The sequence below is a fragment of the Acomys russatus genome, chromosome 5 (assembly GCF_903995435.1).
Source record: "Acomys russatus chromosome 5, mAcoRus1.1, whole genome shotgun sequence".
NCBI classification, from domain to species: Eukaryota; Metazoa; Chordata; class Mammalia; order Rodentia; family Muridae; genus Acomys; species Acomys russatus.
This window is the reverse complement of record NC_067141.1, coordinates 72,130,503-72,153,645: the sequence shown is the minus strand read 5'-3', so window position 1 is coordinate 72,153,645 and position 23,143 is coordinate 72,130,503. Positions and strand designations below refer to the sequence as shown.

The following is a 23,143-nucleotide window of genomic DNA, read 5'->3' as shown; positions in this document are numbered from 1 at the left end:
CTTTAATGTGTTTCTTAGAAACAACTTATGGCCTGTGCTAAATTTTTAAACAATGCTTTCTGGTGCCTGGTGTGAACACCTAAAATACTCCAATTACTGCCTCAGCAGTGTAACTTTTAAGCACTCTATAAACTCCAAAGTGAAATTAATTTTGTTGAGGCAGAGTACCATGTAGCTCAGGCTGGTCTCAAGTTTGCTGTATCTCAGAAAGTGACTGATGATCCTGCCACCCCTCAAGTGCTGGGATCACAGGCCTGTGTCATCCCACCCAGGTTATGGATACTGGGGAGGAAGCCTGGTGATTTGAACATGCCAGGCAAGCATTTTACCCAGTCCAGTTTATAAAAGTGTAGTGCTTTACTTATGCCATTGTTAATAAATTACAGTTAAAAAGGGTAAAACCAAGTAAAATTGGCTGGTAGTAAATATACCTGGAACTGTACAACTACACTGGTGTATTTCTTGGAAGAGCATTTATTTCATAGCGTGTGTAAAAGCATCAGGTTCAAACCCCTAGCATCACAAGACCAAAAAAAAGGGGGGAGGGCAAGAAAAGCAGTTTACTGTTAGAGATGGCAAGAAGACAGTTTTATAGCTGAGCATATCACTAAATATTAACTTAGGCAGTGGTCATCACTGTAGAGTGTCCTCAGCCTTGGGTTAGGTTACAAAAATGAGGCAATCACTAAAATGTGATAAACTTATCTTACATAGCCTTTCTTTCAGGAAGTATTTAAGGTTGAGGTGGACCATCTGAAGTTAATAAAGTTTTATGTATATTCACAATATTTAAGAAATTGGACTTTTCCTGTAAAACAGTCCAAATAACTAAAATTTGAAATTAGAGATGGATTCCTTCATTTGGGGGGGGGGGTGGGTTTAGGTAGTTAGGACTGGAAAGATGGTTCAGTTTTAAAACTTTCCCTTGCAAGCATGGGGACTCAAGTTCAAGCCTCAAACTTTTTTTTTCTTAAGTTAAGGAGTCAATCTTTAATTCTAGTGCTCTGGGAGGCAAAGGCGGGTTGATCTCTTTGAGTTCTGATCCAGACTTGTCAACAGCAAGTTCCAGGACAGTCAATAGTGAGACTTTGTCTCGAGATATTAATATAAGTCAGTAGGTTGGAGAAGTTGGTTCAGCTGTTAGGAACATTGGATGTTCTTCCAGAGGACTGGTGTTCGATTCCCAGCGTTCTCATGGTAGTTTACAATCATCTGTAAACTGTAGCTTCCTTAGGGCTCTCTGTGCACTAACGATACAGAGCTGACATATAAGGAAACACACACCCCTACCTACAGGGTATCTTTGCAGTTCCAGCACCAAAGAATTATACACTGGAGGATTCCTGGGGCTTGCTAGCTAGCCAGCCTTGTCTATTTGCTAAATTCCAGGCCAATGAGGGCCCAGTCTCAAAAAATAAGATAGCCGGACGGTGGTGGCGCAGGCCTTTAATTCCAGCACTTGGGAGGCAGAGGCAGGTGGATCTCTGAGTTTGAGGCCAGCCTGGACTACAGAGAGAGTTCCAGGACAGCCCGAGCTGTTACACAAAGAAACCCTGCCTTGGGGGAAAAAATGGCCAAAGTTGTTTGGTTTCCTTTTTAGTACTACAGCTTTCTAAGGGCATGGAAGTCATTTACATGTGTTAGTTTAAACCCTTGACATTTCACGGCCAAGACAGTCCAAAAGTAACTCTGGTAGCAAATGGGCTCAATGGAGAAGGCATCACGTTGGGATGAGGGTAAACTATAAAATATTTATTATTTCTCTTAAGAGGCTGGTTTGGGTAGGTATGTTGGGAATATTGCTTTGGTTTTAATGGGAGGGTTTTTTTGTTTTTCTCTTTAGGTGGGAGAGCAAAAGGGTAAAGACTGGCTTCAGGTGAAAGAAAAGGTGACTTGAGTATTTCAGGCTCAGTTATTCCTCAGGATATAGGAACCAGGAAACCATATGGCCCTGGGTTAAGGGCTCTGCCTCAATTCCCACTCCTCCCATCCCCTAGAACAGGGTTTCTCTGTGTAACAGCTCTAGCTATCCTGGAACTGCCTTTGTAGACCAGGCTGGCCTCAAATTCACAGCACTTCCGCCTGCCTCTGCCTCCTGAGTGCTGGGATTAAAAACGTGAGCCACCATGTCTGCCTAATTCTCTACTTTTAAAATCTTCGGAATTCTAAAATCAATTGCCATGAAGACTTGGGGGGGGGGGATCTTTTCCCTCTATAGTTCTTTTACTTCGAAACCAGAAGCCAAGACAAAACGACTTGTCAGGCTCCTTTGGTACACAAACAAGTATGGGAGTTACCTGTACCTCTTCACAGAAGAAGACAGGTAGAAGTGGGCATTTCTGAGTTGAAAGCCAGCCCTTTTTTTTTTTTTTTTTTTAAAGATTTATTTATTACATTTTGCCTGCATGTATACCAGGAGAGGGTACCAGGTCTCATTATAGATGGTTGTGAGCCACCATGTGGTAGCTGGGAACTGAACTCAGGACCTCTAGAAGAGCAAGCAGTGCTCTTAACCTCTGAGCTATCTCTCCAGCCCTAAAGCCTGCCAGTCTTAAAAACAAAACAAAACCCCCACACATTACAGGCTTTAGAATACCCTAAATAAGGTTAATGAGGCAGTGTGAACTAGTAGGCTTCAGTTTCCACATGGTGGCTGAACAGATTCCCAAAAGGATATCTTTTTTTTTTTTTCCTTCTGTTTTTTGGGTGGGGGGTGTTGAGACAAGGTTTCTCTTGTAGCCTTGGCTGTCCTGGACTGGCTTTGTAGAACAGGCTGGCCTCGAACTCCCAGCGATCCACCTGCCTCTGCCTACTGAGTGCTGGGATTGAATGTGTGCACCAGCACCGCCCGGCGAGGACATCTTTGTGATGCTTGAAAGCAGTTATCAAGACAGGAAAGTACTAGTCAGGATGTGTAGAGCAAAGGTAGACACTGGTTAGGCTTTATAGTAGCAATGGTAGTTGTAATTCATACTGCTATCACTGCTATTCTAAATTTCTGATATAACGCAAAATACATTTAGGAGATAGTTAACTATGTGGCTACTCGAGTAATTTTTCATTCACAGAGATGGTATTAACAAAAATAACTTGGGTATTCATTTTTTCCGGTATAACTTTTATCTTTAAGCTGGTTGGTGGCACACGCCTTTAATCTCAGCACTTGGGAGGCAGAGGCAGGCAGATTACTGTGAGTTTGAGCACAGCCTGGTCTACAAAGCAAGTCCAGGACAGCCAAGGCTACACAGAGAAACCCTGTCTCGAAAAACCAAAAATAATTAAAAAACAATTAATACTTAATCACACAATCTACCCAAGTCTTCCTTCCTTCCCCAAGAACAGCCAACCTGGAGAGGCAGTGTTGGAACATCTAGTTGATGTCTGTGTAGCAGACTTGGAAAAAAAAAGCTTCCTAGCCCATTATCCCATTATGTATACACAACTGGCAGCATTTTGCCTGAATGATGTTCCAAATTCTAGTCCTGGCCAAGATGGTACCAGTCATCCAAGGGCACAGAGGAATGAAGCCGTTGCCCGGTGTGGTAGCACAGGCCTTTAATCCCAGCACTTGGGGCAGAGACAAGTGGATCTCTGAGTTCTGAGACAGCCTAGTCTACAAAAAAGCAAGTTCCAGGACAGCCAGGCCTACACAGAGAAACCTTGTCTCAAAAAAGCAAACCAAAGCCGGGCGGTGGTGGTGCACACGTCTTTAATCCAGCTCTCAGGAGGCAGAGGCAGGCAGATCACTGTGAGTTCTAGGACAGCCAGGGCTACACAAAGAAACCCTGTCTCGAAACACCCCCACCCCGCCGCCAAAAAAAAAAAACCAAACCAAAACCTGGAAGAGGAGAAGAAAACTGAAGCCACTCAATGGCTTCCATTTACTGTCCATGGCAAGGACACACTTTTAAGAGAAAGTTCGTCCAGGACAGCCAAGGCTACACAAAGAGACCCTGTCTTGAAAAACCCCCCCAAAAAAAAAGGTTCAAAGGTGGCAAGTACACAGAGCACCCCTTACCTGGCTGGGAGTGACTGTAAGGGAAGCCAGAGGGTTTCTCGTTATATCCCCAGCAACCTGAAGTGTGGGGCAGGTTGCTGAGAACCTAGAGGCATGAAGTGCTCCACACACACACACCTACTTCAAAGAACTTTGCTCAAACAGCACAGGCAAGAAAGAACACCAGGTAGTGTGTGTGCTGAGGCCTTATGCATGACCATGATGGTACATTTCATATACAGAAAAGACAGCTCTGACATTAACACACAACTCAACTGCACTGCTAAATATGGTTGTTTTTATTTTCTTTTTCCTTGCCCAGCCCTATCTAAACATAAAATAAACTACAGGACTGAAATTAACAACCCATTAAAATCAGCAATAAGTTACGAAAATCATAAAGCTTTTTTTTTTTTTTAAGTAATTAAGGGTAGTTAAATTATTTAAAGAATACAAAGTCCAAACAGCTGGGGGTAAGTCTCCAGAAAGGCTTCCCAGGGCAAAGCAGAGGCCCAGAGAGAAACCTCAGAGTTTGAAAGACAAAAGGGACACATGACATCAAAGTGCAGGCTAGAAATTTCACTTAGAAGATAACATTTCTGAAGATATTCATAAGAGCAACAATAGCACCTGCACAGTGGGGTTGTGAGGGAGGAAATTGCCTGTAGAAAATGCAAATCTTTACATTAAATGAGACAAGTGCTGAACTTAACTATGTTAACTATGATAGTATGCCTACTATGGAGATCAGATGGTTAAAGCTGGTAAAAGGGAATGATCCTAAAAGAAAACAAAAACAGCATTGACCTTTGTCTACCCAGCCCAGACCTCATTCATCTTGTGCACTATAAAGAGTGAGGTGTGAGGTGTTTTATCATTATCAAATGCTGCATCAAAATAGACGATTTTCCCCACATGTTTTTTTTCCACTATAAAAGACATCTATGTTTACTTATGGACAAGCTTTAAAAAGATGTCATTTTGGTTTTTAACACATATAAACAGTTATCAAAATCTCAAATAAAAATGCTGCCGTGGCTCAGACCTTGGCCTGCTATACTCGTGCACAACTCTTCAGATTCGCGCAGAGGCACATGGAGCTTTTCCTCCTGTGATACAGGCTGTCATGCATGGGCTGCCCCTCCCGGCTGAAGGGTGGCGAGCGGGTGGCTGGGTGCCCTAGTGCTAACAATGCAGGTGAGGTTAGCTGGCTGAGCATGGAATCCAACAGAAAGCTGAGCTGCATGGTGATCTCTTTCAAAAGGCTTCATGGGAGTCCCTCCTTTTGTAGAGCACAAAATGAGCTTTTTAAAAATTCATTTTTTAAAAGAATTGATCATCCACAGGCTCCATGATAAACTGAGGCTGAGTTTTAATAGCTCTAGCTATCCGAGGTTAATGCCTGATTATCCTGTCTTTTCCTTACTCTAAGTCTGATTTTGGTTCTAGGGCCAAGAAGCTCAGGAAGGGTTCACAGCCCATCCTAAGTGTCTACTCAGCGCAGCATGAGCAAACTAGAGAAGGAGAAAGGAGTCTCTATTGTCTCTCAAGTCAACTCGAGAGAATGACACGCACTTTCTGCTGCTCTTAGAAACTCCATCTTTCCAATATATGAATATTTGTTCTAGTGGGGAGACTCCACCCCACTTTTTCTTAAGTATTTGCTTAAATACAGGTCTTCTGACCCTTTTGTTCAAGTATAGTTTTTAGTTTTAAAGAGGAGACTACATCATGAACCCAATTTAAGAGACGGTACTGAATTGGCCCAGTGAATATTTCGCCCTGCACTGTTATGTCATGCTGGGTTCTAGGAAGTGAAGGAAAGTTTGACACTGGCACTGGAGTAACCCTCGTCACTCCCAATACTCTGCAGGCTGCTGTGGTCATCAATGTCACTGATGCTGGTGGTGCTGATGCTGTCCACTTCTCCATGGGAGAACTCTGTGCTTTCAACATCCACTTCAATCTCCTCTGCCAAAGGAGAGAGAGAAAAGCAACATCAATAATCCATATGTGCACTTACCAGAGTTCAAACGGTTATTCAATGGGTTTATCAGTGATCTCTGGGAACCAGGGACTCTTCCACAAAGAGGAATTCTGGTACACAGCAGTGGTGGTCTTAATTTAGGCAGCAAGTTTACTAAAACCCTTTGACGCCAGTCCGTCTAGACCTCCCACTAAAAGCACTTGGCCTATTTGGGAATTAGTACTTAATATTAAAAGATCCCAAACCCAAGTGGTTTAACAACATCTGTTTTACATTAAACCAAAAACTAATTTACAGCGTTGTTTATTAGGGTTGCTTTAAAGGGGGTGGGTGGGTTGGGGGAATTAAAGATAGAGACCTTATGATTATGCATCCATTTTTTGGTGGTATTACTCTAAAGATATATCTGTAGATTTCTAAGATTTATCAACAAATTCTGAATATTTAGTAACTAAGTCAACCATGAAGTCAGTTTAGAGATTTGTATTTGATTTTTCTTTCACCAAATACAGCTTCAAGCCATTAACCTTTGTGTGTGTGTGTCTGTCTGTCTGTCTGTCTGTGTGGTATCTGTGTATGTGTATGGTGTCTGCTTGTATGTCAACTGTGTGAGCGGTATCTCTGTGTGTGTGTGTCTGTGTGTGGTATCTGTGTGTGTTTCAGCTGTATGAGTGGTGTCTGTGTGTGTGTGTCAGCTGTGTGAGTAGTATGTGTGTGTGTCCATCCATGTGATCTGTGTGTGTGTTCCTGTCCGTGAGATCTGTGTGTGTGTGTTATGCTTGTGTAGGGTGGGGGTGGATGTGATGCTTGGAGTTGAACCAATGCCTTGAGGTTACCAAGTGCACAGTCCTTAAACACAGCCTGAAACAAGTGGCACAGTCCTAGCCACACTCAACAAAAATATACAGCAATACACATTTTAAAAACAAAAGGCAGTCAAATATTGTTTTTTCTCATAAAGTAGAATTAAGAAGTCAGGTCTTGGAGCCAGGCATGGTGGCGTACGCCTTTAATCCCAGCAGAGACAGGCAGATGGCTGTGAGTTGTAAGTTCAAGGCCAGCCTGATCTACAAAACAAGTCCACGACAGCCAAAGCTATACATAGAAACTCGGTCTTGAAAAATCACAACTCAGTTTTCAATTTTCTTCTTCCTCAAAGCCCAGTATTTTACATTCATTCATAAAACAGGAGTGGCAGACTGTTGACAGCTGTTATCACGATGACTGCACACATAGAAGTTTCATTATTTTCATTTCTGTGCCTCTGAGTATGTATAGAAGTTTCCACTAAAAAGAGGGAAAAAAAATCAAGTCTTCAAAAACAAAGTTACTTGTCTAATATTTGAAAATTCTCAAGATTTCATGAGCTCTGCTTTCCCAAATGTCAGGTTAAGGATCACTGTTATTTAATTCTGGGAATCTGTGGTCCAGGGCGAAGGGGCAGAAGGCAAGGATGAACAGACCAGTAACACCCAAACCTTTTGAGCTTGATTTTTGTTCTTAATTTTGTGAAAGGCAAATGTTCTAGAACACACAGAAAGAGAAATGGTATGGTACTTTAAAATGTACAGATAAAAATGAGTGTCACAAATGATAAGACATCACTGTCTGTTTCTGATAGTGAACTGAAAGGCAACCAATAAAATCTGGATAAAGCCTAGGTTGGATAGTAAGTAGCATTTTATCAATGCTAACATCTTGGTTTTAGTAACTGTAGTATAAGGAGAAACTGAATGAAGGGCACTTTTTCTCTTTAAAGATTTATATAATATGTACAGTGCTCTCACGTTATAGATGGCTGTGAGCCACCATGTTGTTGCTGGGATTTGAACTCAGCACCTCTAGAGGAATATCCAGTGCTTTTAACTGCTGAGCCATTTCTCCAGCCCTCACCCTTTCTTTTTTGTTTGGCTTTTCAAGACGGGGTTTCTCTGTCTATCCCTGGCTGTTCTGGTACTCACTTTGTAGACCAGGCTGGCCTCGAACTCCTGAGTATGCCACCACCACCCCACCAGAACCCTGCATTTTTAAACAAAATTTTTCTAAAATCCTAAAACTGTTTCTGTATACATGTATGACAATTTGTAGTTCAGAGGTACTGCCAGATACTGTTTGGGTGCATAAATCCCACAGTGGGGAGTCTGGAGCATTGTTTACGGTGGTCCAGTTGGACCGACCCTGCACATGCTACAAGCCGGCTTTGGTCTCTAGCCCCCAAACAACACAACCTAGAACATCACAGTGCTGACTAACGAGAGAGCAGATGCAGTGTCTGCCAGTCTTCCCCTGTTTCCAGAGACTCAGTACGCCCTTGGGGAAGAGGCACTGCCTACCTCGCTCTGAGTCAGAGCGATCTGAAGAGATGGTTGAGCCAATGCTGTCCATTCGTATCCGCTCCATCTCCTGAGGACCCTGCAGCTGCTCCAGTCGCCGCTTTAAGAATCTCTGTTCTCGTTCCAGGTTCTCAAGCTGGTGCTGGCTCTTCCTTTCAGCTTCTTCAAGTTTCTAAAATAATGAAAATTTATTTACATTTATAGTTCAGTCTAAAACAACAAAACTGATGTGTTTTTCCTTGGCAGAGAAAATATGAATGGATAAACACACACAAACACACACATCTACATGCCCTTATATATAAAAACAGATAAGCACTTATTTTTTAAACACACAAAAAAAATAGCTGTCTTTTTTGTGTATGCATGCTACATTACTTGAACAAGATGGAACTATAAAAGCCCATGAGGTAATCTCCACAAAGAGACGCCTCCTGCAGTGTGGTATCTGATGGAAAAATACTGAGAGATGCAGCCAAATAACGTTATCTCCACAAGAGGGCACAACTGCCTTCCTTCTGGGTATCAGAAAAGTAATTGTTCTTTCCCTAGCATTCCCAGGTCTAAACGGCCACACTGTAAAACCTTTCATTTGTTGACGTTACACTGCTCCATAGGATCAGCTGGCAAGGTTTCATAAGGGTTTCACTGAGGTCAGTTAGCAGAGAGGATGGTCTAGTGAGCTGCATACGGACCTGGAATCGGTGCTAATAATTAAAACAGGACCCAGGGACCGGTGCAGACGTGGAAGTGAAGATTCTCACCTTGATGTGTGCTTTGGCTTTGTTCAGCAAACCGAGTGTCGTATGTCTGGTGCAGTCTGGGCCCAGCGGGATCAGAACTTTCAATCGTTCTAAACACAGGCGCAGGTGAGCTCGTCTGAGAAAGACATCAGCCAGTCAGCACAGCCTGGACATCATCAGACACACAGTCTAAAGACGGCAACTGTCAGCTGCTAGCCAACAACCATGTTTCACTCTTTACCTGTTGGGGCATCTGCACCCCATGCCCATCACTGCTGCGCTCCGCAGACAAGTTACTTTATAGTCTATCCCCCCACAGAAATCTGTCAGACACTATATCCTCTACCCGATCCATAAGCCCCCACGGTGCTGTTAAGGTGAAAAGGGATTTCTGAATGCCTAAAAACACAGGCCGGAGCAGGCTTCCGGTACAGTTCCTCAAGGAGATTTAAAATGCACCAAGGTTTCATTTCCTGCCACCTTTTAATTACAGATTCACACACACCCTCACTGCTCAGTAACTGTAGCAGCCTTTGTGGCTGGCTGGCTGTTGTTTATGTAATAGGTTGAACCACATGGCCACTTCCTGATCTTCAAACATTTCGGTACTTCTAAAAAGCTGGCAATTTCATGTACTCCAGCACAACATAAACAACAAAACTGCGTGACTAAGTAGGATGAGGTGAGCGGCTCAGACGCTCAAGCCTCCACATTACTGTAAGTGCGCTACTACACAGTAGTTTACCGATTTCCCTTCCATCCCATGACTTACCCCAGATTGTCCACACAAGGGAAACAGGTGACAGAATTGTTTGCTTAATAGTCCTGAATTCTCTGGGAAAACCAGAGGGAAATTTTCCTGGAAATGCTACCAGAGAGCCTCATGGACTCACCTTCCCCAGCTACGACGACAATGCAGACAGCAGAGCCTGCTGCTCTCTGTGTGCGTCTGTGCTTCACAAAGTCCAACAGCCCATTGCGCGCAGCGTGTGGGAACCTTTGGGGCTGTAACTCAACTGTTTACAACAGTCTCAGCTGCACCAGGAGTAAAACAAGGCCCAGTCTCCTTTCGAAGGGGACTAAAATAACTTCATTAGTTCACCAGGTCTTAATATATAAGAAATGGTGTCAATGAAACTTTCATACGTAGTGATTTGAAACAGGGGTAGGAAAAGGTGACAAGCGGCCAACTGTCACTGACAAGCAGGATGATTAAGGGTAGTGAGGTCAGAGGTCTGGCTGGTGCCCAGGGTTTCAGCATCCACACCCCCAGCCATGATTAACCAACCATCTGAAGAGAACTTCAAATATTTTTCCTGAATCCATCATCTCAAGTCTAATACTTGACTCTAGGCTGCAACGGGATACACCTAATGTAGATAAAGGAAGGTTTATATTTATATTTAACAATTTTAAAGTTGACCTACTGTGCTAACTACCTAAATCGCCTAGGTTCCTCTCGTTGCTAAGCATGCCAGAATCAAGGCCGAAACCACACACAAGGTAAAGTGCCTTCAGGTCCTCACTAGCTAGGTCGCTGTGGTGTCGCCTAGCAACTGCCTTCATACGACGCGGCTGGAGGTCAGACCGAGGCTGGAGGTTTGTTCTCTGAAGGATCAGGGAGGTCTGCCTTCTACAAAAGTAAACAAAGGAACTAGAAAAAGTAAGGAAACAGGACAGAGAAACAGCACTGCTGACCCTGTTCAAATCACTCAGCTACAGAAGCCTGGTGCACACAGCAATTTATCTTTTAACATTTTAGGTTTTAAAACTAGTTTTATACCAAGTGAAAAAGGCAGGTCACACTCATGTTCTGTCACGCTAAAACCTATACTGACAGCAAAGCACTGAGAGTGTGACTCAGCAGTACGGTGCTTAGCTGGCACGTCCCGTGTCCTCCCACATCACAACATGGATAAAATAAGAAAAGAGCCAATAATAACAACATGTCACCCCCCCCCCACTTGTGAAGTTTATTCACATGGATCTGCCATCTTTCCTTTGTGTATTCAAACTACTTCAGACATTTCTTTGGTTGAGGAAAGCAAATAATAATAAATACTTTAAAAAAAAAAATCAAAACTTTGAAGGGCTTATAGTCCCGACTCCAGAGTGTTCCACTCTGTACGCTGTACGCTGAGGGAGTCACGCAAATATCAAGCAAACAATTCAAGGACAGGGACATTTGGCTGGAGGAGGTGGTAGACCTTTAAAAGTAGTTGAAACTTGGTTTGAAACGTTAAGGATTTCCCAGGTTATTAAAAGCGGAAAAAAGGACCTAAATATACCCGCTGAGATTACAGGCAGAGAGGGGAGTCCATGGTAAAATCACCACCAAGCACGCACCAGGTACTGGCTCATTCTCCGGGGCTGAACACAGCTAAAAACAAAACACCATACAAAACAAAACCTGATTAAAGATTAAAAATGCCTTCGCTTCTTTCATACAAGAGGAAACAGCTGAGGTGGCATTCCATCAGGAAGTACCAACTATGTCCAGTTACCGGGCCTTAATAAACTACTTAAATTTATTAATTAACCAAGTCAAAAATCTAATGCCCAGAATGAATAGGGAAGGCAAGACTCTGTTCTGTATAAGTTTCTCTTAGCCACAATGAACGAACATGTCTTCAGTCAAGTAATTATAAATATATTCCAAGATAAAGTGTACAGAGCAAGAGAGCACACCCAGAGGGTCGAGAGCCAGGCCACCTGGTGAATACAGTAGCCCAAAGGAAGTGTCCCTCTGAAGGACGATGGCCACCTCACACTCATCCTAAGGAGGAGGCGGGCCTGTGGAGACCAAATGTCACTTCCTCTAGCTTTTGTACTTCAAAGTGAAACAAGGCATTTGGAAAGTCATGAGGGTTTAGCGGCAGTTGAGGGCTGGAGCTGACCAAGTGAGAGCTTTCCAGAATCCCACGTATGTTTACAGGCCACTTCCTTCTAGGACACTGGGTACACTCTGACCATAAACGTACGGTAATCATCTCCTCTCTCTACAGCAAATTCCGACAAGAGCCGAGCGGCTGCTCCTTACCACGCTGCCCCTCTATACCCTATGCCCCGGGTCTCTGTTGGAAAACGGACTGCAAGCTGAACCACTCATGGCCTACACTGACCTATCTTTTGATGCCATCTGCTCTTTCCCCGCCTCCGTTCACACGTGACTGAGGGGTGGCCGGATCATGGGCCACGAGAGACTCAACACAGAAGGCATGGTTTGATTTGAAAATCCACACTCACTGAGAAAAAAAAATCAAATACATAATGATGTTTTTCAAAGTCTCCAAGAAGAAGTGATATCCAGAATAAGGTTTTGCAAAAGGTACGAATAGTCCTGCATGTCACATTACAAAACTGATGGTGGCACACTTGATGGAAAATGGTTTCTTAAAAATGTTAACTTCCTGGTCAGCATTTACCTGACTTTTACTTAACATATGGATACTCTATAGCACACGGTTAGCTCCAAACTAGGTTAAAATGTGTTGGAAGTGAGCATGAATGACAGCACAGCAAGGTTAGGAGCCTATGATCCGCAGCAAGAAGAAAACCCTGCCTGCATTCCCGGACGGAGCGGCCGGAGAACAAAGAGAGACATTTTGAAATCTGGTTTGTTTTTTGGTTTTTGTTTTTCGAGACAGGGTTTCTGTGTAGCCTTGGCCATCCTGGACTCACTTTGCAGACCAGGCTGGCCTGGAACTCACAGCGATCCACCTGCCTCTCCCTCCCGAGTGCTGGGATTAAAGGTGTGCACCACCATGCCTGGCTTGAAGTCTGTTTTAAAATGAGATTTTCCAAGTAATTCCTAGCCAACAACTCTATGAAAAAGGTCCTATCGAAGTTGCCCACATCTTCAAAATGGTCAAGCCACTGGCATCTGCCTGCCTTTATTTTGGTCGGGTGGGGGTGGGGGGTCATTTTTCCCTGAAGGAACCAATTTTTTTTTTATTTCAAGCCTTGTAAACTTCACTGATGAACAGTGTGTCACAAACGGAAGAAAAAGACTTACTACAAATTAGGATACTTTGAAGGACAGTACCTCAACCAAAAGCAAATACATCTATGGAGAGAAAGAATTCCCTTTTAGGAAAAGAAAACCCAAACACACAAAACATCACATGCTGGTGCTTTTCAATTCCGATGTTTTTGAATCCTCTCTGGAAACTCTAACCCTGCCCAGCAATGAGAGCGCCAGCCCTGCCCGGCCCTGCAGCCGGCGCTGGCTGATGCCCTCGGCCCTTCACTCTTCTGCTGCGGGATATGAAGACTTTGCCAAGTAACTAAATCAGAATGGAAACACGTGAAGCAACGGGGACAGGGCTTGCATTTTCCTCTCTGCCGAATGTTACGCAATGGGCCGGGAGTCCTCCCGGGAGTCCTCCCATGAGCCGCACTCTTCAAGCTACCCTGGCTGGGGGCCAGTTCTCACTCCCTACACACTCCTGCACACGACAACACATAGCTGCTACCCCATACATTCTATATACCGAAGCTTCTCTACAATTTAATGTAGAGACTCTCTAAAGATAGACAAAAATCTGTCTGCTTACTTAAAAAAAAAAAAAAAAAAATCAAGCATACTGCTTCCTGCTCGTGAATTTTATTTATGAAAACATATATGATCATATTCTGCTCATCTTATTCTGTTTATCAAACAAGGAGGCTGGATAAGCTGCTCCTACAGAACAGTACCTGGTAACTGTGCGTCGCCTACTGCGCACTGGCAGGTGGCGGTTTCCTAGAGTGCGACTTGACTGTGGTAGCCGTGGGGTTCAACGACAACAGAAACAGAAACAGGAGAGCTGGTCCCCTCTTTGTGCTTTTCGAAAAGAAACTGCTTTTACTTCATGTTGTTCTCGTCCGGCATTATAAAACAGCCGTAGGGAAAACAAAAAGCCTGGCAATGAGGTTGCAAACACACGCGCACACGCACAGAGTTTACGACCCTTCTGCCCTCCTGCCCTATCCCGCTAAGGGCGCCACTCTTCCCACTGGAGAGTCTTAAAAGCCACTTGCTCCCAATAAATCTGAGAGGCTCAGAGGGTAAGCTGTGTACACCCTCGGGGTAGAGGGATTCATCACTGAGCCAGAGGGCATTTGAAGACTTAAGGTTAAATATGGTATCTTCCAGAAGTCATACTTTTTTCAAAAAAAGAAAAACCATTATTTTATAGATAAATAAGCAGACATAATACAAAATGCACTTATACAATAAAAGAAGTGGGGCTAGAGAAATGGCTCAGGGGTTAAGAGTGCGAACTGCTCTGGCAGAGGACTGGAGTTCAATTGCCAGCACCTCTGTGATGCTGCTCACCAGCATATTAGCTCCAGGGGATCTAGTGCCATCTTCTGTCCTCCAAGGGTATGTGCATTCATATGTGCATACCCACACATACAGGCCACACACACACACACAAATTAAAATTTTTAATTAATTAAGAATAAAATAAGCCATTAAATATCACATTACTTTAAATATCTCAAGACCTCCAGAAGCCTATGTTCAAGCTGCTGAAGTAGAGTTCTGGACTTAAGAACGTCATTCCTGACTCAGGGCTGTGAGGATGGATCCCCAAGGTTTGGAGGGTAGAGAAGAACAGACAGGGAAGCAGGGGTAAGAGGACGTGAGAAAGAGACAAGGCGGGGTGGGGCAGGGTGGGGGGAGCGGGTGGGGTGCGGGCGTGTGTAAAGAAAGCACATTTGGCCGGAATGTCACTCAGTGTTTACAGTCCAGAGGCAGGAAGAGCATGAAGCCCCAGCTAGTCAGAACCAGTGGCCACCAGCAGACAGTAAGCCCACCCTACTTGCCTCTGAGCTACATGCTATAAAGATTTCTTAAAGTTTCCAGGAGTGATCTTTGCCCCTTTGAAAATGTAACTTAGCTCTCTACGTCCCACCTCTGCAGCCATGTTTCTCACTGTTCACACGCTCATACATGTCACCCACATCCACACGTGTGTCTATCCTTGTCTGTTACTGTTCGAATGGTCAGCATTTAGCATTTAGTTAGATTTTGTTTTTTAAATCTTGCTATATAAACCAGGTTGACCTCCCTCAATCACTACCTAGCCTTCTGAACGTTGAGATTTTAGGTGTATGCCACCACACTAGCCAACCTGCTATTAATTTCCCTTCGTGAGACCCTTCCTTTACATATGCCTTCAGATAGTTAATACTAGTTATAGTAATTACATCGTTATTTTAAAAGATTATTTATTTATTATGTATACAGTGTTCTGTCTGCATGTACTCCTGCACGCCAGAAGAGAGCACCAGATCTGACTATAGATGGTTGTGAGCTACCATGTGGTCACTAGGAATTGAACTTAGGACCTTTGGAAGAACAGACAGTGCTCTTAACCTCTAAGCCATCTCTCTAGCTCTACACTGTATTTCTTAAGAAGATGTATCATGTGTCTATGTTGCCTACATATATGTAAGTGCACCACCATGTGTATGCAATACCCACAGAAACTGAAGATGGCACTGGGTTTCCTGGCTTTGGAGTCAGAGATGTAGACCGGGGTGATACAGACCACGTGAATGATGGAAACTAAACCCCGATCCTCCGCAAGAGCAGCACATGCTTAGCCACTAAGCCATCTTATTATATTCTAGTTGAGATTAAGTTTATACTTTTTATTATTTCAATTTTTCCAATATTAATCAGAATGACCACATAAAAGGGAAAAGAAATAGAATTTCCAGTACATGCATCTGGAACTCTCTGGCTCATCAAAGTTGACCTAATAATCAGTTCTAGAGTCTCTAAACAGTATAATCAGATGTCGGGACAACATTTGTGAGACCTGTTCCTGAGGGCCGGAACCCTAGCCACTGGCTTATTCTGACTCTGATGCAATTACAATCACCAGTATGTTACAGCGTGATGTACCAAAGAAACAAGAAACCAACAGGCTTCAACCTAGCTCCTAGAGTTGATGTTTCTTTAATAAAGAGTATATAAATAAAGTGGAAGGTTTAAGAATGTCATTCGGGGCTGGAGAGATGGCTCAGAGGTTAAGAGCACTGGCTGCTCTTCCAAAGGTCCTGAGTTCAATTCCCAGCAATCACATGGTGGCTCACAACCATCTGTAATGTGATTTAGTGCTCTCTCCTGGTGTGCAGGCAAAACACTGTATACTTATTAAATACATAAGTCTTAAAAAATAAAAAAATAAATAAATAGAAAAAAAAAAAAAGAATGTCACTCATAGCAATGTGTGGTGGCGCACACTTTTAACCCCAGCACTTGGGAGGCAGAAGCAGGCAGATCTTTGTGAGTTTAAGGCCAGCCTGGTCTACAGAGTGAGTTCTAGGACAGCCAGGGCTGTTACACAGAGAAACTTTGTCTCAAAAACAAAAGGAAAGAATGGCACTCATGATGGGCTGGAGAGATGTTGGGCAGTTAGGAGGGCTGACTTCTCTGTCAGAGGACCAGGGGCTCAGGTCCCAGCACTTGAGGGAATGACCGGATGCCCTTCACTCCAAGGGACTCAATGTTCTGAGGACGGCGGGCACCCAATCATACGCACTTCGCGCTCCCTCTTCCCTCCCAAAGTGCACCAATGAACAGAATGACTTTATCAAAGTGTTTACAGTGATAATAAGCTAGCACAGTACTGCCAAAGACACTAAAGTTTGTTAAAGTCCATTTTGGGGGTCAGTTCCAAGCTTCTGACTTTGTATATCTTCTAGAAAAGAGAAATTAGTTTTTAACTTTCAAACTTTAAGCCCATGAGCTGGGTAACTGATAAGACACATGCTCTATGGGCACCAGGCATGTGTGGGGTAAACAGACATGAATGTGAGCAAAACACTCACACGTAAGATAAACACAAACACAGGAATAAAGTTTAAGCTCAAGCAGTAGTAACAGTTACAAGTATTTGACAGGAAGGCAACCATGAAGGAGAAAACAGAAAACAAATGGCCCAGAATTTCCTTTTCATTTTGTTCCTTGGCAAAGTCTTGGTATTCTACAGTGGAAGAATGGAAACTCATATTTAGTGATAAAAAGGAAGAAAATAGAATAAAATCCCCGATGGCTTTTACCTTTTCTTGTCTGTTTCGTTTTGAGACAGAGTCTCTCGACATAGCCCTGGCTATCTTGGAATTCACTGTGCAAACCAGGCTGTCCTTGAACTAAAAGATCCAGTTGCCTCTGCCTCCTGAGTGCAGGGAGTAAGTACACGTAGTCAGGCCCAGACAACTACCTTTGGCTGGCAGGGAGAACACGTAAACAATTTTCTTTTAATGCTCCGTACTCATCTCTAAAGAAAAATTAACCCTTATTTTTTTTTTTTTTTTAATTTTTATTTTTAAGAACTGGTAATCTCGTGTAGCCAAGGCAGGCCTGATACTTACCATCTTCATCGCCACCCGGAAGGAGCTCAGTTTACATAGTTGAGGCACCATGCCTGGGTCAAGGCTTCACTTTAGACAGCCTGCCTCACTTGGAAAAAAGAACCATCAAGATCTTGTTCTAGAAGCGGATGCCCTCCACTGGACCTCCAACTGGGAGCCGTGCAGCGACTTAACAGAAACTGCTCACTCACCCGTGAGCATCTTGTGCTAAATCTAGTTTCCATGCATGCTCCCCTCGCTTATCTGTCTGCAAGGATTTGGGGTTGTTGGTGCTTTTCTTGTTTTTTTGCTTTAAACAAAAACAAAAAGTAGCTTCATCATTCATTCAGCATATTTCTTCAGTCACACAAGAACTTTCTGTATTCCAGGTTTCAAGGTCTGGGAAATAGGGCTACATCACTGGAGAAAACAGTGGCAATTTGTTCTAAATACAAAATAGCTTATTTTCTTCTGGCGACTCTCCAGGGATCTGGGTGGAGGGAAAGGAGACTCCTCTCTGGAGAGAGATCAGGCTCTGGACCTGGACTACTGTCAAAACTTAGCTGTGGGTGGGAGGGATTTTTTTTTAATTATCTTTCACATCAGTTTGGAAACAGATTAAAGATTTCTGCCTTATTAACAGTTTTCTATTCTTTGGCCCTTTGTTGGTGTTCATCCCTTTTCTGGCAGCCCCCATCGGCTGATTTAATGGTACCAAGGGGCTGAGAAGTATTACTGTCCGAAGGAAAAAGCATTCTCTCACAGGGACTGGGAAAGCAACCCGCACTCACAACAGTAGCTACTTGTTAATCTTCTATCTGAGACTCAGTGATGTCAATAGTATTGTACCCTGCCAGCCACCATGGGGTAAAGTACATTTTGAAACCAAAACAAACTTCCTACATGCTGGCAAATCAGATGTGAGACACAGTGATAAGCTGCTACGAGGCACTGTCTTATTTCCACACACAAAATGCACACAAGAAGTGCGTCTCTTCTATACAAGTTTACGCCTGTTCTCACACCACCACTCCAACCGAGAGCTAGGTGCTGCTACTGTTTTGCTGTATCACTGCTCAGCATGACAGAGAAATGGCATTGTTACTGGTCTCAGTAAAGTGGTGATCCTACACAGCACAACCAACCTTGCAGACTGCTTTATAACTTAACTGCTTAGAAGCTAGAAATAACAATAGAAAACTGCGTCCTTAAAAATGGCCCCATTTCTCAGATGTGTTAGTGTAACAGCTCATTTTAAGGGGCCTATAAATGTAGGAGGAAACACATGTCTTATTAAATCAACAAGAGCAAGCCTAGGAATTAATGCATCATGAAACTGTGAATATTCGGTCTGCGCTGAGAACGGGTAACGTGAAATGGAGAGCTGAGTCACTGACAGTGGGAACCGCGCTTCCTCCGTAGCAGATGGCAAACGGTTTGACATTGCTGGACACCCGCCAATTCAGTCAAGCTAGCGAGGGAGTATTTTTAAAGTTCCGTTTTATCATAATTTCCCCCAAATCAAAATGTTGTGGTTTTGTTTGGGGGAGAAGGAGGGGTGGTGAAATTTGGGGCAGGAAAAGGACAACACAGAACAAATGTTGGCCAATGTGTTTTGCTTCACAAACATTAACCTGAGATTTAGAACCTCTGAGAAAATAAAATTCACAGAATGTAAGATATGCTAGTCTTGGTAATTATGTAGAACTGATATTTTGGTACATTGTCTTATTTCTAAATTATTTACTGTGTGAATTTTGTCTTTCATTATCCTATGACACTGGTGTGTGTGTGTGTGTGTGTGTGTGTGTGTGTGTGTGTCTCCTAACCACAAACAGCCTAAGTGAAGAGTAATTTATGGATGATTTTGGGGGACATCCCAGCAGAGCAGAGCACCTGGCACTGGTCTGCAGCACTTCTTTGGTAAAAAGGACAGCAAGTCCTTCTAAAGTAAGTAGAACAGTAACGTGCCTTACAAACTTCTGTATTAAAAGAAAAAAAAAAGAAAGAAAGAAAGAAAAGAAAAAGAAAAAAGAAAAGGAAGAAAGGAAGAAAGAAAGAAAAGAGAAAGGTGTTCAATGACCTAAATAGTCCCTAAAAGACTTGAGTCAAAGTATGTGACCCAAAGTGCAATGTCCCAACACAGTATTCTGACTTGGCTCTTCTGGAAAAGCGCAGGGAGCATGAAGAGAGAGAGGGCTGAGAACCCCTCCACTCTCAGCTCTGTGGTGTTGATTTTCTGTACAGACCTTGCTTTATGAATAAGCTGTTCCTTGGTTTATTTACTTTTAACTCACAAATAATTGTACACTTTGATTACATCAATAGCTCTAGAAAACAACACAGAAAAAAAATCATGTATTTCCACAGATTTGAGAAAAGGATGAGCTGGGCGTGGTGGCGCACGCCTTTAATCCCAGCGCTTGGGAGGCAGAGGCAGGCGGATCTCTGAGTTCAAGGCCAGTCTGGTCTACCAAGTAAGTCCAGTATTGCCAAGGCTGTTACACAGAGAAACCCTGTCTCAAAAAACAAAAACAAAAAACAAAAAACAAAAAACAAAAAAACAAAACAAAACAAAAAAACAAAAAAGGGAGAGAGAGAAAAGGAAAAGCCAAGCTGAAGGAAAGTTATTATGTTCTGTGTTCCCTGGCGCTGGAAATCCTCACTCCTCATCACAGGAGATGATACAGCTCTCCCTCTGGTCTACACATAGCAGAACAGCAAGAGATGAAAACTATTGCTCCAACTAAAGAAGCCAATGGGATTTGGAGAGTATGTCTGCCACATGTGTCTGTGTTTCCTTTCAAATACTATAGGTCAAAATCCTGAAACAGCATTGGGGATCACCAACATCTCTTATCTTCAAAGGTATAAGCAGGATCCTTGGAAATGGTTAAAGATAATACTCAGTACTTATTCAATTTTTCTTGTAAAATACCAGAATTTAACATTGTAAGCCAAGAAAACCACGTTCCCTCCTTGTGTGACTCAGTAACACCCAGCAGAAAATTCCACGTGCTTCTGAGAGAGCTCTAGGGACGCAGTGTGCCTTCTCCTTCACAAGCCCTCAGCCTGACCTAACCTGTGCCATGTCTGACCTCAAAGGTGGGGTGTTTCTAATTGAAAAAAGGAACCTAACTGGAAGAGAGTGATTTTTTTTAATAGCTTTGCAAAATATAAGCTGTTCTCTAAAGGGATAATTGTGAACTGGGCTAGTTGTGACTGGGCCAGACTAAAATGAACCAAGAAGTTTAAAGACACAGACATTCCAGTCCGAGTCACAGCAACGGCCCAGTGCACTGACCGATGGACAGAACAGCTCAGAGAGCTTCCACCTGGTCATGACCTAAACATCACCTTATAAAGCCCAAAAGCACTGTTTACAGTTAACATATACTGTATTAAATAGGGCTGTCCTTTAAAAAAAAAAAAAAAAAGTGAAAAAAATGTGAAATTTCTCCTTTAGGCTTTAAAGTTTCCTGGTTTGTATTGTTATTATTTTGGTTTTTATTTTCAGACAGGCTTTTGCTGTGTAACAAGAGCCCAGGCTGGCCCTGAACTCACAGAGACCTACCTCTCTGTGCCTCCCGAGTGCTGGGATTAAGGGCGTGCATCATCATGCCCAGCAAGTTTCCTGAATTTTAGGAATTCATGTTTTTGGTGAAAAAAAAAAAATCTGTGTTCTTTTACATTTTACAAATTACTCACATACACTAATTTAGCCTTTGCATTTTCAGATTAGGAGATTTGTATCTTTCTTGTGTGGATCTTTTTTTCCCATATAGGTCTTTTAACTGAGCCAGACTTGCTCCAATTACTTCAGGATCAAAGTACTGGAAAGTAACCGTGTGTGTGTGTGTGTGTGTGTGTGTGTGTGTGTGTGTGTGTGTGTGTGTGTGTGTGTGTGTGTGTGTGTGTGTAGTTCTGACATACAATCTCATGCCAACATCGGTTCTTAGGCAAGATTAAGAGAAAGGTTCAGAAATTCTTTTAAATTACAAAACTCTGCATCACTTAGGGCTTACTAGATAGAATTCAAATGAACACTTTCGACATTAGTCCAAACAGCATGGTGTTTAGGAGACTCTGGAGGGTTAGGTAACCGGTCCACCCCCTTCCTTTGTCCCCCAGAACCTCTTAAATATCACTCTGTGTTGGAGCACTGCTGTAAATGTTAATTTTACTCTAGTAAGCCCAAATTGAAATCTTCAACATGAGTGTGGAGACCTCAAGTTTTTGTTTATTTTCACAAGACGCTTAGGCCTTCACCAGCATTTCCATCACAAAAAAAGAGTGTTTTGCCAAGTGCCCTGTCACAGGAAACTCTTAACTATTAGATACGACACTGTGACCACCTGCAAAGGGAAAGTTAGCTTCTCCAAGAGAGTCTCACTGGGGATATAAACCACACAAGAACAGGCCGTATGCCTAGCATGAGACAGCAAGCACGAGACAGCCAGCACGAGACAGCCAGTGCAAATAAACTCAATGGTATTTTGGAGATTTTCTGCCTAATAATGCACTGTCTGACGCGCCCCCCTTTTTTTTTTAAACCTTACTGGTCTTTTGTTTGTATACTATGGTCTCCAATTTTGTGGTTTTTTTAATGTGTTTTGCTCGTATGTCTGTGTGTTGATGGAGTGTGTGTGTGTTGATGCACGTGCCTGTGCATGTCTGAAGAACAGGGGAGAGCATCAGGTGTCCTCCTGTCATTTTCTGCCTTATTCCTTTGATGGCCTGAGTCTGATCTCCAGAATCCATGGTGGAAGGAGATCCAGTCCTCAAGGCTGTTCGCCACATGCCCATTGTGACGTGCATGCTCACAGTAGCAAAAATGTTTCAACCATCAGGGTGGCTGGAAGATGCGTAAATGCCCGTTGCTCAAACACATGGCACTAAATTCAGATTCCCAGGGCCCATGCAAGGGCCAGGCATGGTGGCAGGTGCCGGCGACTGCAGCCCTGCAGGAAGAGGTGGGCAGACAGACAAGTGGACCCCTGAAGCCCACTGACACACATATGTGCACAGATGGCTCAGGGGTTAAGACCTCTTGCCGCACAACCATGAAGATCTGAGTTAAGATCCCAGCGAGCGCATTTAGCTGCTCAGTCATCCTGCTACCCACTCCGCTGACAATTTTTAAACAAAAAGAATTTTATTGTTTTATTATGGTAAACTCTAAGACCAATTAAAATTGGTTTGTATTACATTTACTTATGCGTGTGTGTGGAGCAAGCATGTGCCACAGCATGCATGCAGAGGTCATGTTGAGCGCTAGTTCTCTTTCTACCGTGTGGATGCCGGGGACTGGACTCAGGTTTGGTACCTGCAGAGCCATTGCTCTAGCTTCCAATTACAAATTTAAAAATCAGGGGCTGGCGAGATGGCTCAGTGGTTAAGAGCACTGGCTGCTCTTCCAGAGGTCCCAGGTTCAATTCCCAGCAACCACATGGCAGCTCACAGCTATAACTCCTGTCCTAGGGGAGCTGATACTCTCACACCAATGCACGAAAATAATATTAAGTAAATTCATTTTTTAAATGGTCAACTTAAAAAATTAATGACCGGTAAATGCCAATTCATTTTTTAAAAGACAGTATTTTGATTATGTGTTTGTGTGACAGTATGTGAACATAAGTGCTGGTGCCCAAAAAGACTAGAAGCAACTGACCCCTCTAAAGCTGGAGTTACAGGCAATTGTGTCACGTGACTCGTGTGCTGGGGACAGAAC

General features: G+C 43.2%; 1 protein-coding gene across 4 annotated transcripts in view; it reads right to left on the bottom strand.

Annotated features, from left to right (window-relative positions):
• Positions 1 to 5,542: 5,542 nt before the first annotated feature.
• The window catches only part of Mxi1 (MAX interactor 1, dimerization protein), a 62,374-nt gene continuing 44,773 nt past the window's right edge, over positions 5,543 to 23,143 (bottom strand). For all 4 annotated transcript variants that reach the window (XM_051146772.1, XM_051146774.1, XM_051146775.1 and 1 more), the window contains exons 4-6: positions 9,082 to 9,196; positions 8,318 to 8,489; positions 5,543 to 5,968 (exon numbers count right to left, since the gene is read on the bottom strand). In XM_051146772.1, the coding sequence (XP_051002729.1) occupies positions 5,805 to 5,968; positions 8,318 to 8,489; positions 9,082 to 9,196 (451 nt within the window). In that variant the 3' untranslated portion in view covers positions 5,543 to 5,804. The remainder of the gene's footprint in view (positions 5,969 to 8,317; positions 8,490 to 9,081; positions 9,197 to 23,143) is intronic.